This window comes from Gopherus evgoodei, chromosome 14 (assembly GCF_007399415.2).
Source record: "Gopherus evgoodei ecotype Sinaloan lineage chromosome 14, rGopEvg1_v1.p, whole genome shotgun sequence".
NCBI lineage: Eukaryota > Metazoa > Chordata > Testudines > Testudinidae > Gopherus > Gopherus evgoodei.
The window spans coordinates 8,895,499-8,911,010 of NC_044335.1; the positions used below are offsets into that span (position 1 = coordinate 8,895,499).

A 15,512-nucleotide genomic window follows, 5' to 3' on the forward strand; every position below is an offset into this window, starting at 1 on the left:
CACAGCCTTTACTCATCTCAGTAGTCCCAATTATTTAAGCTGTCGGGTCTTCCTTATATTTACTTCTACTGCGCCTCATTATTTGCTTCCAATTTTAGTGCTGTCTGAAAATTAAGAAATACTAGGCCATCATTTTATCTCAGTTACAGGTGTGAAACCCCATTCATTTGTGCTTTTGGCGAGTTGGCTTTTCACAATACCTAAAGACCAATATGCCCTCCCTCAATTTGAAAAGAAGTTTCCATCTATAGCAACTATTTGTTCCCTAATCTTAAGCCATTTTTCTAATTCTCGCACCTTAGTTTACTTCCCCCACAATGATCTCTGACCTTAACAATTAATATATTAAGAGACACTTATATCTCAATTTAAAGTTAAATGAAAACACCATACAGCATTTTTTTTAAGAAAAGAAATAATTGTGGTATTATAGCTAATATTTCCTCACACATAAAAAACTTTCTAATATCTAACACTATAACTGCAGCTAGTTCAGCTACACATGTTCTGTTGTCAGCAATGTGTTGTTTCCTAGTGCACACAAGGCTTATATGTGAGCTAGTAATCATTAACCTACATAGTCACTAACATTTCTAATGTTGTGCATAGTGTTTTGAGATATATATAATATAAAAGTTGCTATACATAACTAAATTCTACTTTATAGACACTTCTGAGTAACGTTCAATTTAGGAAACTATTTTAGTCTAGCAGCTGAGCAGTGTTTGAATTCTGCAGAAATGCTATAAAACAGTTTTCATATTTTTCCTAAGTAGACTTAGCACTTTATGTAGCTTACAGCTTTTGTTTGCATAGATTGCAACTATATCTTCTCACCTCCTTCATAGTAATGCTGTGTGGAGTCCTCAAATGACCTGTCATAGCTCTGCTCGGTATAGGATGACTGCTGATATGCATAATCACTATGACCTACAATCAGACAGTAAGAAAGAGACAAAATGGACAAGGTTAATCAAAAAGGTTCATCTGAGCCATAGTTTGTTTTGGCACATGTATTATATAATTGTTTGTGTTTGTATTACAATGTAGAGAGTACCTATTATGTTTTATACATAATTAAATAATTACACACACACACACACAATTTAAAGTCAGATAGCTTCACAGATTAGGCCAAAAGAAAGAAAGAGCTCAAGTGGGCAAATCTGAGGTAGATAGCTTGCTGTGAAAATGACAATGCATTTGCCAAGTCTGAAGTAGCACTCCTTGCTAAACTGAGTGTGTACCCTACCCCAGGGATTCTCCTGTAGGCTTTCTGCTCTTTTCAGGATGCAGTTGATAATGGTGCTACGATGAACATCTGTACACAGAATCGTATGTATTGGGAACAGGAGTTGCTGGCATTTCAGGTTGGAAACAAATCTTACAGGTTATTTGGTTTCCAATTTTTTAACTCTTGAATGTGGCAGTCGTACAACTCAGTACTACATCAAGCTCTGCTGCATCAATATTAGAGTTACTATTATTCAGCAAAATTACCATCTGGATAATATTGCTGGTTCATGGGCTCTGATGAGCCTTGTCCATGGCTGTACTGTTCACTGTAATACTCCTCCTGCCCCATGTACTGCTGAGAGGAACCTGTAAACCAAAAGGAGAGAGAGAGAGAGTTTTAAGTAGCCCATGAACCCAACAGGAGATTTTTCATTATTTAGATATTCTTGAAGTGAACAGTGTTTTCTTCTGGGAGAAATCACTTGAGTTTTATATGTTCAGAACTGTTTCAAAGATGTTTTTTCTCATTGGAAAGGAAAACTGCTTTCGCTAAATCTGAGAATGAAAGTTTAATTTAATATTAGAATTGTATAGATGTCATAATGGAGCAAGAAAAACCCTACCAGTTGACATAATTAATCTACTAGCCTGAGTTGCCCAATAGCATAAAACCTAAAGGAATCCTGTGCATAACAATATAGTTAGCATTAAATGTCTGTGAGTATCCAATCAGAAAATAAACCAAAATTTCATAATTTAAATTCACGTTACATCACGTTACTGGTCTAGCAGTTTCTTCACTTTATATAATGGTTTCCAAGATGTTTTCAGTCATGATTGATAGTGGTGAAATTATCCTTTGGTGCCTATTGGAAATAATTTTTCTAATAATTTTACTAAGGCTTATCACCACTCAGTTTCCACACAAACATTCCTTTATTAATCCAAAGGCCACTTGATGTTGGTTTATATACAAAATATCAATATATGCATACATACCCTAATATTCTATACTCTACTAACACTACAATTATAAGCATTGGCCAAAACACTTACAACAGGTGCAAGCCCAGGAGGTACCTTCCTGTCATAGCGTGACACGAAGGGTTAAAGAAAGTTCTGACAAAAACTACTAAAGATCTTTGCTTTTTATACACTATAACAAACAAGTGATGTCATTGTTGGTTATTGGACCTTACCCAAAGATAGAAAACGGAGTCATAGGACTACACCTTGCACTTTATTTCTAATTAACCATGCTTCCCTATTTCCAAGCCTTAAATAAGGTAATGCTGGTATTTAGGGTCACTACAAATTTAACCCAAACAGTTCTTCTCTTTCTAATATTTTTATTCTTTGAGCTTTTTGCTCATGCTAACATTCAAACTCAAAATCATAATTTACTTAGTTCCAATGTAGGCCCATATACAAAATATAAATTTATATTTATAACCGAAATCTCATTTGCCGAGACCTCTTACTTATTAAGAACAGTACCACACTGGGACTAATGGCCTGATCCAAAGCCCACTGCAGTAAACTGAAAGAATTTCATTGACTTTGTCGACTCAGTCATTTCTGAACTTTAGACATGGAAAGCTATGAAAATAAAACTAGAGCAAACCCTTTCTGACATTCTACTTGCACCTTTCACTCTGTCTGGCATTTCCTGTCTTATCAACTTTCACTGAGGTCCCTCATTTCCAGATCATTATGGCTTCTGTGGCATATTTGTCTGTGACAGCAGGAATAGTGGGGTAGCCATCTTTCTGGAACTGAATAATACACCATACCTTGCTGAGAAGGTCTGTAAGGGCCCATGGGTCGCTGACCCATCATGTTGTTGCCTTGATTGCTCTGACTCATCATGGCAATGGAGGACTGTCCTTGGTAATGCTGGCTCCCTCCTTGTGCCGAGTTGTAGTGGGATGTTGCCGCTTGCTGGTGCATCATGGAGACTACATAGAACAAGGTAAAATTGTTTTCTAAAGGGATATCACAATTCTTTTCCTACTCTTTTTTGAAAATAACTAAAATCAGCCAGTTTAGTCTTAAAGTTGCATTCAGATCATCATTCAGTGAATCCTCTATGAGGGGAACAGGGGGAAAAAAAGACAGAAATTGTTTACTTTTTCCCAGCATGCGTATTTAACTTTTCTACATTCTAATCTGAACCCATATGCTGATAACATAATCAATTCATACCATTATTTTTCTGTCAGGTATTTTAAAATACATCTGATCTCAATAAATAGCAGAAATAATTTCTGCAACATGACTACAGAAAAGGGCCCTGTATGAGGTAACTGAAATATTTCTTCTTCTTCACTTGCACCCTTATCTTCAGCTGCATTTTTTCTTTAACCAAATTTCCCCTTCCTCTTCTACCTTATTTATAGGCCTGATGACTACAGAATTTAAGTAAATTAAAGTTATAGTATTTTTTTTTCTGATTTTCACATTACTTCCTTGAAAGAATTCTTTAATATCTGATATGCTATTCATTACTCGGTGGTGAACATTTTTGAGACAGCGACAGATTCTCCATTGCCCTCTGGCCCCTTTGTGCCACTCCAGCAATGTGAAAGGCCTGTAAAGGGAGTGGAAATATCCACTGAGGAATATCACCAGCATGGACAACTTCTTTAGCTAGCATAACTATTCTTTAACAGCCCCTCTCACAGCTCAGAACATATGGGAGATATGTGTTGGGTCTGTCACATTATGACCAGAGTGCTGCTGCACTCTGGATATTCACTCCTTCCACCACACACTGAAGGCCATGGGAAACAGAATGGAAGTTAGAGTGACACTGAGGCTATTTTGACTTATTCTGAGTCCAGAAAGTACTGAACACAAAGGTAGCTTAAAACCACCTCTTCTGCATCTCTGCTCCCATGCAGGAACAGGGTTACAGAGAGTATTTACAGCACATTTTTACATGTTGTGCATCTTTGCAGCCACTGAAAAGTCCTTTCAATCCCAAAAGGAAAGGGAACCTTACCTGGGTTAGACTGCATGCTGATATTTGTTCGAGAGACGTAATTGCTTATTGACCCCTGGCCTTGCATTGGCACGTTCTGAGATGCAGGCACGGTATGGCTATAACCAGGCCCAGTTCCATGGCTGCTCACGGTCATACTCAGAGAGGTTGTGGGCATCGTATTCTGGCCTGACTGCTGCATAGACACATGATTAGGACCTAACAGATCACAACAAGAAGAGTGATGGTGTTATTGACAACCTACGCTGTATAAAAAAAGTTAGTGCTCACCTGGAGTCTTGTTATGGTACCTAAGAAGGGATATATATATACACACACACACACACACACACACACCCAAAGGCCATAAAATAACAAAATAATACTACCCCCCCATCCCCAAAATTAAAACCCCTGTTACTTACAAACAGCCAAACCTACCACCTACTGTCTGTTATAAAGCTATACTGAATCTTGTCCTAAAGACTACCAAACTTGGCTTTGCTGAATGGCAAGCAGGAACAAATTTCAGAAGTGAAGACTCTGCAACTAGAAGGCTCTGCCAGCTTTTCCTAAGACAGAGGCAGCTCTAATAGTCTCAGCATGGCTGACAAATGCCAGCTGCGGCTTCAGCCGCTAAACTGAATCAAGAACTCTGGGAGTGTCCGAGCCTTCAATAGCTCAGGTGTTCCCTGACTAGGTTCAGCCCCGGCTTCCTTCTTCCCCTGAAGGTTATTAGCTACCCCTCTCTTGTAATGGGTGTTGTTGGGAGGACCCAACAGCGGCTGGCAGCTCCTCTATGCTGCTGTTGCATCAAACACAACTGTTCTGTGCCCAGCAGCAGTACCAAACAGACTTTCTCCTCTGCTAGGGTTTAAAAAGATAGAAGAACATACCCAGGGATCCTGACACCAGATGGGCAGTGAGAGAGAGAAGCTAGCTGGATGAGGAAGGAGAGTGGTGAGGTATCACAAGGCCCCATAAATGGGGGAGAGAGAGAAGAGGAAATGGTCCCTCAGCAAGCCCACCATATAAGGAGAAAGGAGAAGGTCCCTCAGCAAGCCCACCAAACCTAATTAGAGTAGAAAGGAGAGGGGATGATGGCACTCATCCTGCCTCTGTACTGCCTCTACAGCTATCACATCCTCTTCCTTCCCCTAGCTTGATTGAAGATACCCAGTAGTTTCAGAGGGGAAATTCTCCAAAACACTATGCTAGTCCCTACTATCGTGACCATTATCCTTCTCTTCCCAGTTCATTTGCTGACTTGACCCCTGCGCTAGGAGTTCAGCCTTTGGGATTCATACTAACAGTATCTTGCTAATTGTGACTGGGACACTGTATGTGTTTGCTTAGCTGATTTTGCTTTTATAGAGGTCTGTAAAAGCCCAGTCCAAAGCTCACTGAAGTCAACACAGAGACTCCTCCTGACTTCAGTGGGTTTTGGAGTGGGCCCTAAAGAAGAACAACAAGGTTTCATAGGGGCCTCTGAGCCAACTCATACACTAAATACAAGTTTTCTTCAGTGAACAACCAAAAATGTAGAGCTCTGTATTACCAGGCCTGTCCTTAAGCATAAACAACACAAAGTGATTTCCTGGCACCCACACTTTTTGGGGGTGATCCCACAGTTCTTTCCTGACTTGGCAATTTATGAATTCCTGATCTCCTCTCATGATGGTGAGAGGGGTAGAAACTCCCCATTTTCCTTTGCAGTTGTATGATACAAGAAAGAAACTCAGAACTTCATTCAACTCTGCAGCAGCATGGAGCCTCGCTCTTGCTCAGGGTCACCCAGTTGATAAAGTTGACCTTGTTCGTTCATACACATAGCTGTAAGTTGTGGTCAATTATCTGTAGTCTAATAAAAGCCAACAGTCAATAAGAATAGCTATCAATATGCTGTGGTTGTACCCAGGGGCTGTAAGCACTGTCCTACTTACCTTATCATATGTTTAATTATCTTAGCTCTTACTGTTATTGGATAACTAACTTCTATTATGCAGAACCTCTTCCTTATTTCATATCCAGTATTGCTCTTAATTCTTTTAACAACTTTTTGCAAACTTAGTCATATTTATTGTGCACTGTTTCACATTGTTGCAAGACCATTTAGATGGAGAAACATGCAGGATCTTCAAATAAGAAAATGTTTTCATGTTATTTTGATTTAATTGATATTAATTTTATTTACAGTCTGAACGGCATCTTAAAGTTTTTTGAATACCAGTTTTCCTTAGGTATTCTTAAAGTATTTACAAATATTGAAATGAGAAAACTTGCTGGAGAATGTTTTATTTCATCCCTTATAGAGCGACTATGGGCCAGATTCTCAGCAAGAGTAAACTGGTATAGTTCTGTTGAAGTCAGTGGAGCTATTCCAATTTACGGCTGCTGAAGTCTGACCCTACAGTAATGTATGTCTTATAAAGCTGATACTTGTTCTTCAGCGAAACAGAAGACAACATGCAATTTGAATGAAGAATGGAGTTTGTAGTCTTTCTGAGTGAAAGTGCTTCTGCTGATGGATCTTACAAATACTGCAGGTTGAATTAATTACAGTATTGATAACTCTTGCAATATTTGTTGGTTTTCTTAAAGCCCAAGATCCCAGAGTTATGTTATTACATGAGAATCTCAGCTTTCATTTAAAAAACAATGTTTCTGGCACTCACAGTTGCAGATAAAAACTTGAAAACATGACCCTAATGTTCATGAAGCTTGAAAAACAGAAGGCAATAAAAAAAAAAAGCACCTAACATTTTTTTTAAATCTTGCGATTTTTGTAAGGCAACCGTGTGATTTCTGGGGTCTGATTCAGGATTTTTGAAGGCATGGGATTAACAATACTGCGATTGACCACGAGTGGTATGGCTGACAGACTTTATAAACTGCACCAGTAGAGCTTGTAGACTGGCTGTTTAAGTTCGGTGGTTTTAGCTGTACATCCAAGGCCTGAGAAATAACTGACTTCCAATTGGTGTATCAGGTGGCCTATCTGAAATGCTAGTGGTAGTTTCTGTCCATTTCCTAGTAGACTGTTGTCCCGTCACCAAAATCAGCATCACACTTGGCACGCTTGCTAGCAATCTTATGAGAGATGTTAAGGATTGAATAGATGTTGGGAACTAAACTACCTTCTCACTTCTAGAGGGGATCCTTCTAAGACCTGACTGAGGATAATGGAGGGTCAGTGTGCAGAAGCTTGTACTGCTGCCCCCTGTGCTGCACCTGTGATGCTAAGTAAACAGAGAACTTTAGTTCTATATTGCTGCCACTCAAACACTTTCACAAATACTAGACTTCCATTTTCAGAATTGCATGTACATTTGTGTACCCAGTTTGCAAACGTTACTATCAGTCAGTGGTTGTTCAATGCCCTATATGAAATTAATGTCAGTCTTAGTCTAGTTCCCAGTGGACTGGTGTTCTTATCACAATATCAACTGGCACTAATCAACTGCTTTGCTGACATTCTCAGCAGAGGCAAAGATTGACTGGGCATTGAGACTGAACTACCTTCTCACCCCCGGAAGTGAGTCCCCTTAGGTCAGGGTTGACGCACTTTGGTGGGGCAACTCAGGGTAAGCTTACGCTGCTGCTGCCCTTGCTGTTACCTGTTCTGTGGATAAATAGAGGACTTCAGTCTCCAGGGCTGTCACACACACACAAGTGTAAGGAAAAAAACAACAACAATAATGAAAATGTAGATTCTTAGTGCACAGAACAGTCCTCACTGACTGAGGATTTCTGTTGTTACTGAGTATCACGCAGGAAGAACACTGCAATAGGAAGGCCCACAATAAATTTTAAAAGTCCAGTTCTTTAAACTGCAAAACTATTCTAAGTAGGACTCTCCTCCATTAATTTACAGAGACACTAGTAAGTTTAACAAAAAAAAGGTTGAGTAGTTTCATGACATACATCTGCCTAATAGTCCTCCTGCCAATGTTTGTGGAACAATCACATTTTCCTCTTTTTAAAAACTGTTCTTTTTCCTTTCTAACACTTTGTGAAAGACTAAAGCAAAGGGAGAAAACTAACTAAATGATTATGAAGTGGAATAGTGAAACTGACCATACATCAAATGTTAAATATATGAAGTAAACAAAATGCAAAACAGAAAAAAAAAATCTCTTTTCTCTCAGTTACATTCATTCATGGTACTTTTGCAACAACATGGGTATAAAAAATTCATACAGAAGTGCATTTTTTTTAAGTTTACAGTTTTCCATTAAAAGATCTATGTAAGCTATTTGGTTATACTATACAACATTTTAAAGGCTACTCTTAAAAAAAGAAGACTAATGTAACTGCATTTTATTTTTGAAAGGGTACTTATCTTGGAAAAACTCTGAAGTCTGAGGACTTGATCTTGCAGTTTTTACTCATGCAAACAATCCCTGCTCACCCTGTCCATCCCATTGACCTTTATGGGGCTGCTTGCATGAGTGCAAAAGTGTTGCAACATACAACTCAATGTATGTTTATTATTAAAACTATTACGGCATTTAATTTTGAGATATCTTTTTATTGACAATTTTCATTGCGTGTTTTAAAATATTTTGTTTCATATTTATTTCCTCTACATAAATCAAATAAGTGGACTGGAGCCCTTGCAGAATCCAAGCAGCAGTATAAACTGTAGCCATTTTGTGAATATTTCAACATGTGCCTGAAATTCCCATGTGGCTGAAAGGTGAGTTACAGAGCTGTAAAAGACCTCTTCTAAGTATATTCTGCATTAATAATTTTGTTGCTGGGCAACCATAAAGCAGCACAAAGGGGAACAGAGCTCACCATTGCTAATCTGACTCTGCATGAGGGAGGAAGGAGGAAGGCCTGTCCCAATTGCATCACTGAGATTGCTCTGTGAATGGAGAGATTGGTTGGATGCACTCTGAGTCATTCCTCCTGGGCCCAAATTCATGTTTTGCGTTGGTGGCTGCAAACAACAAGAAGGGGAAGCAGATTTTTGGTTAGGTTTTAATTAGAAAAATAATAACCCTGAAACTAACCTTATTATGAATACAAACTGACTCATCTGAACGTGTGCTTTCAGATTTTAATCCTACAGATTTGGGGCCTGATCCTTCAAACCTTTATTCACATAAGTATTCCTTATAGATGAAATTCAGCCGGGTGCAGAGCTTGGGTGACCAGATGTCCTGATTTTATAGGGACAGTCCCGATTTTGGGGGCTTTTTTCTTATATAGGCACCTATTATCCCCGACCCCCGTCCTGGTTTTTTACACTTGCTATCTGGTCACCCTATGCAGAGCAGACTGCGTAAGGCACATGCCCCCTAGAGCCTAAATGAAGCATGGTCCTTGTGATAGACCCTCTGCACAGAGGTGAATTTCATCCTATGCCAGTAGCATCACTGAAGTCAGTGAAACTACATACATGGGCAAGAACTACTCGCATAAGTAAGGGTTTGCCGGAATTAACCTTTATAAAGCACATTTTTAGTTATCACACAGAATCACAGATTATTAGGGTTGGAAGGGACCTCACAAGATCATCTAGTCCAACCCCCTGCTCAAAGCAGGACCAATCCCCAAACGGCCCCCTCAAGGATTGAACTCACAACCCTAGGTTTAGCAGGCCAATGCTCAAACCACTAAGCTATCCCTTCCCCCTGTGTATATGATACTGTGTATATAGCGCTGTGTATATGATACTTTCTAAAATACAAACATACAGCCTGATCCTGTCAATTTACTCAAACAAAACTCTCATTTAAATCAATGAGAATTTTGCCTGAGTAAGGGCATTAAATCTGACCACGAGTCTACAAAACATCTTCAGAACAATTCCAGTTTTGATCTCTGATTTATGTAAGAAATATAAGCTATATTAAGGAAAACAGGCTTGATCAGTCTTAAGTATTTACTTACATGGAGAACAAAAATTTTATAAAAGAGGGCTCTTCAGCAGATAAAGGTATAACATGGTCCAGTGTCTGGAAACTGAAGCTAGACAAATTCAGACTCGAAATAAGGTGCAATTTTTAACAGTAAGGGTAATTAGCCACTGGAACAATTTACCAAGGGTTATGGTGGATTTTCCATCATTGGAAATTTTTAAATCAAGATTAGATGCTTTTTCTAAAAGATGTGCTCTAGTTCAAACAGGAATTAACTCAAGGAAATACTATGGCCTGTGTTATGCAGAAGGTCTATATGATCACAATGGTCCCTTCTGGTCGCAAAATCTAAGAAAATATGGTCTCAATCGTGCAGTTCCTATGGAGGCAAAAATGCCTTTGAAGTCAGTGGGAGTTTTTCCTGCAAGAGTACTACAGAAACAAACCCCGTATCTTTAGATCACAGCTGTCAATCTGGCATAGGCATTTTGCATGATTCTGTCATTGAAGTCAATGACAAAGCTGCCATGGATTTCGGTGGTGCAGGACCAGACCTTTACAGTAGGCTTATCACCATGCATGTGCCTTGCAAAAAAACAGGAACCAGGCTGATAGTTTATGAAGAAACATTATGCAACATTTAATCATGAACCGGTGGCAGATTTAAGGACCAATGTATTGGTACCTTTCAGGACTAGAAATGGCAGCCTTGTACCATGAGAAAGGGAAGTTTCCAGTGGCACATACAGCACTTAGTTCAACCCTAAGAAGGGCCTGAGCACATACAATAGTGACATTTAAAATACAGGAAACCTATTTTTGGTTATTTAGAGATTTTTGATAGATCCTGTTGAACCCTGTACAATTTGATTCATGGTAATTTAGACACCTGGCTCTGCAGGTGGCAGGATTAAAAAAATAGCTCCAATAAACAATAAAACATGCATAGAGTAGTTTTTCTATTACTGTCCATTGAAATCCAGAACTTTTTTTTAAGTATTTTTTCCTAAAAAGGTATATTAAAAATGGCTAACTAGTAACAGCTTTTTGTCATGAATCAATACTCAAATAATTGTCTCCTTGGTATAGTTAACATTGTATTTGACGTTAATATTGGTACTTACTGCAGGAAGCAGGGACTGCATATTCTGGTTAGAATCTGCTATTGTTGCCAAGTAAACCAGGTTTCTGTGCAATATTTGTTGGTATCTAAAAGATAAGGAATTACGCTTATTTTGGGAAGAGTTAGCAATACCAACATATCCCATTTCATGAATTCATTGCAGTCTTGGGTTCTCTGTGCTATCTATAAATCATCGGTAAATGTAAATTAGCCCACTCTCTTCCCATCTTAATAAATAATAATAATGACCATTTCTGTATTGTCCTGCCTCTTTTCAGAAAGTCTCAAAATACTTAACAACCATTTTACAAATGGGTAAATTCAGCAAGTAAAGTTGGTGAGAGAGACAAGCTTTCGAGCTTACACAGACATCTTTTTCGGGTCTCAATAAAAGATATTACCTCACCCACCTTGTCTCACTAATACCTTGGGACCAGCATGTCTGCTACAACCCTGCATACTTTCTTGTTGGAAAACCCCACTGAATAAGTGGCAGAGACAGGAATTGAGCCTAGAGTCTTGATTTCTTGTCCCCTGCTCTAACAACTAGTCACTTTCTTTATGTTAACACAGTCCTCAAGAGTATAAATTCTGGAGCGCCAGAAAACAACCTTTTTGCCCTGCAAGGAAGTTCAGAAGAACAACACTCTTTCAAAAGTGCTTTAACTCGCATGCTTATTGCCATCCAATAAAACCATCTGAAACATTCACACTTCCTCCCAGTCATCAGTGAACTTGAAAAGATCATGATGAGAAAGAAGTAGGAAGGAACCTAGAAACAAAACATTAAAAATTGTGCCACTGATCCAGAAGGAAATTCAAACTTTTGGAAGCTGGAGAGGCACCAAAACAGGTAACTTCTTTCACTGTATGACTTTTCTTTTGGTGGAGGGTGGGGGCAAATGAGGTAGCAAAATGAATCCAGAATGGTGACAAGAATGAAAGTGATGGAAAGGAGGAGAGAAGTATGGTGCAGAGAAGGTACCTGAACTCCTAAGGCTTTGAGTTAATTTTTAGTGTTCAGGGTCTTTTGTGAATAAATATCAGTGCAGGAAGTAAATACACATCTCCCTACAGAAAAGGATTCAGATCTCCTGTGATGAAGTCTTGAATCATTAGCACATAACAAGACAAATGCCTCCCTCTCCGTATACACATTTTCCTTTTTGAAAGAATAACAGCTTTCTCATGCCTGTCCTCCCTCAACTTGACCCCTCATTGGGCAGGCTTGGCCTGTTCCTACTGAAATCTAATCCATGTTTACAGTAAAAGTACATTGCTTTACAGTAAAAGTACATTCATGATTAAGAACAATAAGCAGTGATGGAAACTAACAAGTCTTTATTCAGTTTATTTTGGCATAGATCACCAAGATCCTAGATCTCTAAAAATTAAATCCCCTTCTGATAAAACTATATTATCAACTTTGTGTATACTAGAAAATAATTACCTACCTGCTGATATTTATCTCCTGAACAAATAGTGCCCTAATCCTAAATTTACACTTCCTTATAATTACTTTTGTAAGTATGGACGATATTCTAAAGACTAATCATTTTCTTTATGAACGTCAGAGCTTACAGATTTATATACAGACAAAGTCTTATGTTGTGTCTCCCCTGACTGTACATGCATAACAAGAGTTACCTGTATATGCCTCATAAGAGGAATATACCTTTACAGGCAAACAGATCCTAACTTTCATTTTCATATAGTAAAGACTCTTCTCACACATTAATTGGGCATGTTTTAAAAACAGCATAAATTTAGTATCATTCAATAATAGTCCAATCCTATACATTTTGCCCGCATCATGAGTGCATGATTGGGTCCTAAAAGAAAATACTGTCTTTTCCAGGCAGAACTCTAAATTCCCCACAATTCACCTCTCCTACTTCAGATATAGTCTATGGGGCCAGTCCTGCAGTTGATCTACACTTGATTTCAATGGGAGTTCTGCATGCGAAATAATTCAGGATCAGGTCGACATATAAATTTCAAGTTACTCTTCATGTTTTTTAAAAATCAAAACTGCCATGATCCTCATTCCCACTGTTGCTCTTCCACTGAGAGTAGTGAAGTGCAAGGAACAAACTATGGTCAGTTTTAAAATTTTCCTTTGAAAACTGATGAAATATTCAATTTCCTTATTTTCAGAAGGTGTTCTTCATCTCTTATCACCAACACCACTACTGTCTTGATTTCTGCACAATTTTTCCTTTGCTTCGATATATTATTGATCCTGATATTTTGTACAACTACATTGCTCAAAATATCCAAGGTGAAAAAAAATACTGTGTCCCAAGAATAATTTATACATATTGACTAATGGTAAATCTTAGAAAATTAGCACTCCAAGTACTCTTGCCAGTGGCAGTTGTGCAACACTATTCGGAGTATTCTTCTTGTACTTTGTGGTAAGAACAGGAATAATATCCAAAGTAAATAATACTCACTGAGTACATTCTGCTGTTTTGCCTTTGCTCTGATAGTCCATAATACACTGTATTAAGTGGTGATTTTCATCTAGCATCTGGACAAAAAAAATGATCAAAATACTTGTTACTATGCGATAAGACTTAAACACACCAAGTTCTGCTATATGTTTCTTCCTTCTGTGATATTCCACTTTCACTCATTCTTAGCTTGAGGGTTCTTTGTGCATGTCTGTTGCCTCCAGGCCATTATGAAGTTCCTAGACTGGAACAGGAATATTATTATGGAATCAAAACTTCCAACTAGTCCCAAAAGTCAAATTTATTTATTGAACGTTACTATAAAATAAACTCGCGGGGGGGGGTCCACTTTGTGTTAATCTTAGTCTGTAACTATTGTATTATGCCTGAATAGGAATAACAGAAAAATATGACAAAAAAAGGATACAAAACTTCCTTATTAAAATACTTAGTGCATTGCTTTGGTTTCAGAGTACAATTTTTATGAAAGGTTCACTAAACACAACCCACAAAATTTGAGTTCATTTTAAATGGAGGAAAAGTCAGAAATGAAAGATGATACAACTTATACGACTTAAAACATGTTTCTATAAAATTACAGCTCACAAAAGTTATACTGTAGGCTTACATCTCATTGGTGGTTAATACTATAAAGAATAAATATGTCAATAGTATTTCTGTATTTTAGGTAGTGATTATTATTACTTAACATTAATATTGTGGTGGAACTTAGAGGGCTCAAACAGGTGAGGTCCCCATCATGCTAGGTACTGTACAAAGATACAGTAAACAGTCCCTTCCCAAAAGCTTACAGTATAAAATGTGTTGGATGTTTGATTTAAAAATACACACATGAATATAAACAAATGTCAACATTAACCTTTTTATGCCATGTCCCTTTTGCATTCCAGGACCATGTCCTCATGAATGCATTTCCGTTATCTCCTAAAGATGAGCAGAACATAGGTTGTACATCCATGTGAGCCCACTAAGACGTATTTTTACAGTTTGCCAGAAAGATTCTTGAACAGTAGCAATCCTTGAGGCTAGTCTGGATCCTTCTATAAGATATGGAAAAAGGCAGATATGCAGCTACCACGGGAGGAGTCTGGACTCTACGGGTAAAGGGAGCATTGAACCCCCACCCCCGCACGTACTGGATTTAGCACCAATCACCAGCTCCAGATCTGAGCTCCAGAGTCCTATATGGGCATGTCACAAGAACATATTTAAATTTTACATTTTTTGTTGAATTTGGGAAGTTTCCTTCTTGCATTTAGTAACCATTACAAAATGCAAGAAATGAAACCTGACAGATATGACAGCTATAAAATCTAAACTGCATGGTATTTGCATATAAATCTATGTTTCAATAAGCTAACAAGTTTGAAGGCACTGAAAACCCCCAAGGTGTTTGCCCTGTGCCTCACTGTTCTTTAAATCACAAAGGATCACCAAATAGATACTTCACAAAGGGCTGTGTAATAGGGCCATGAGGGACCCTGTAGCTTTTAAACCAAGTAGACCCACTGACTGATCCCCATCTGATTCCCAGAGCCTGCAGCTGCATACTATGCAATCCTTCACAATTAGCACAGGAGGCATCACAGCAAAGAGTGGGTTAATAACCATTTTAATCAAATAAATTAATCTCCTTTATCTCAAAACTCTGAACCTGAGTAAAAAGCTTTAATAGGGCCAAAAATACAGTCTTTATAGCTCCTCACTGTGGAGTCTGTTAAAAAATCTTATATTCTAGTAGTTATAAGTCTAATGATAGTTGTTTTAAATGGGCATCAAGTCACCAAATGGTTCTGTTCTAATTAAAAGTTATGTGCTGGATT

The 15,512-nt window shown here is 38.2% G+C and overlaps 1 protein-coding gene across 1 annotated transcript in view; it reads right to left on the reverse strand.

Annotated features, from left to right (window-relative positions):
• SS18L1 (SS18L1 subunit of BAF chromatin remodeling complex) overlaps nt 1-15,512 on the reverse strand; it is a 29,818-nt gene that overhangs the window by 9,965 nt on the left and 4,341 nt on the right. Inside the window, exons 2-8 of the mRNA XM_030533376.1 lie at nt 13,669-13,745; nt 11,214-11,298; nt 9,020-9,164; nt 4,241-4,438; nt 3,030-3,194; nt 1,501-1,602; nt 838-930 (exon numbers count right to left, since the gene is read on the reverse strand). Coding sequence (XP_030389236.1) covers nt 838-930; nt 1,501-1,602; nt 3,030-3,194; nt 4,241-4,438; nt 9,020-9,164; nt 11,214-11,298; nt 13,669-13,745 — 865 coding nt within the window. The remainder of the gene's footprint in view (nt 1-837; nt 931-1,500; nt 1,603-3,029; nt 3,195-4,240; nt 4,439-9,019; nt 9,165-11,213; nt 11,299-13,668; nt 13,746-15,512) is intronic.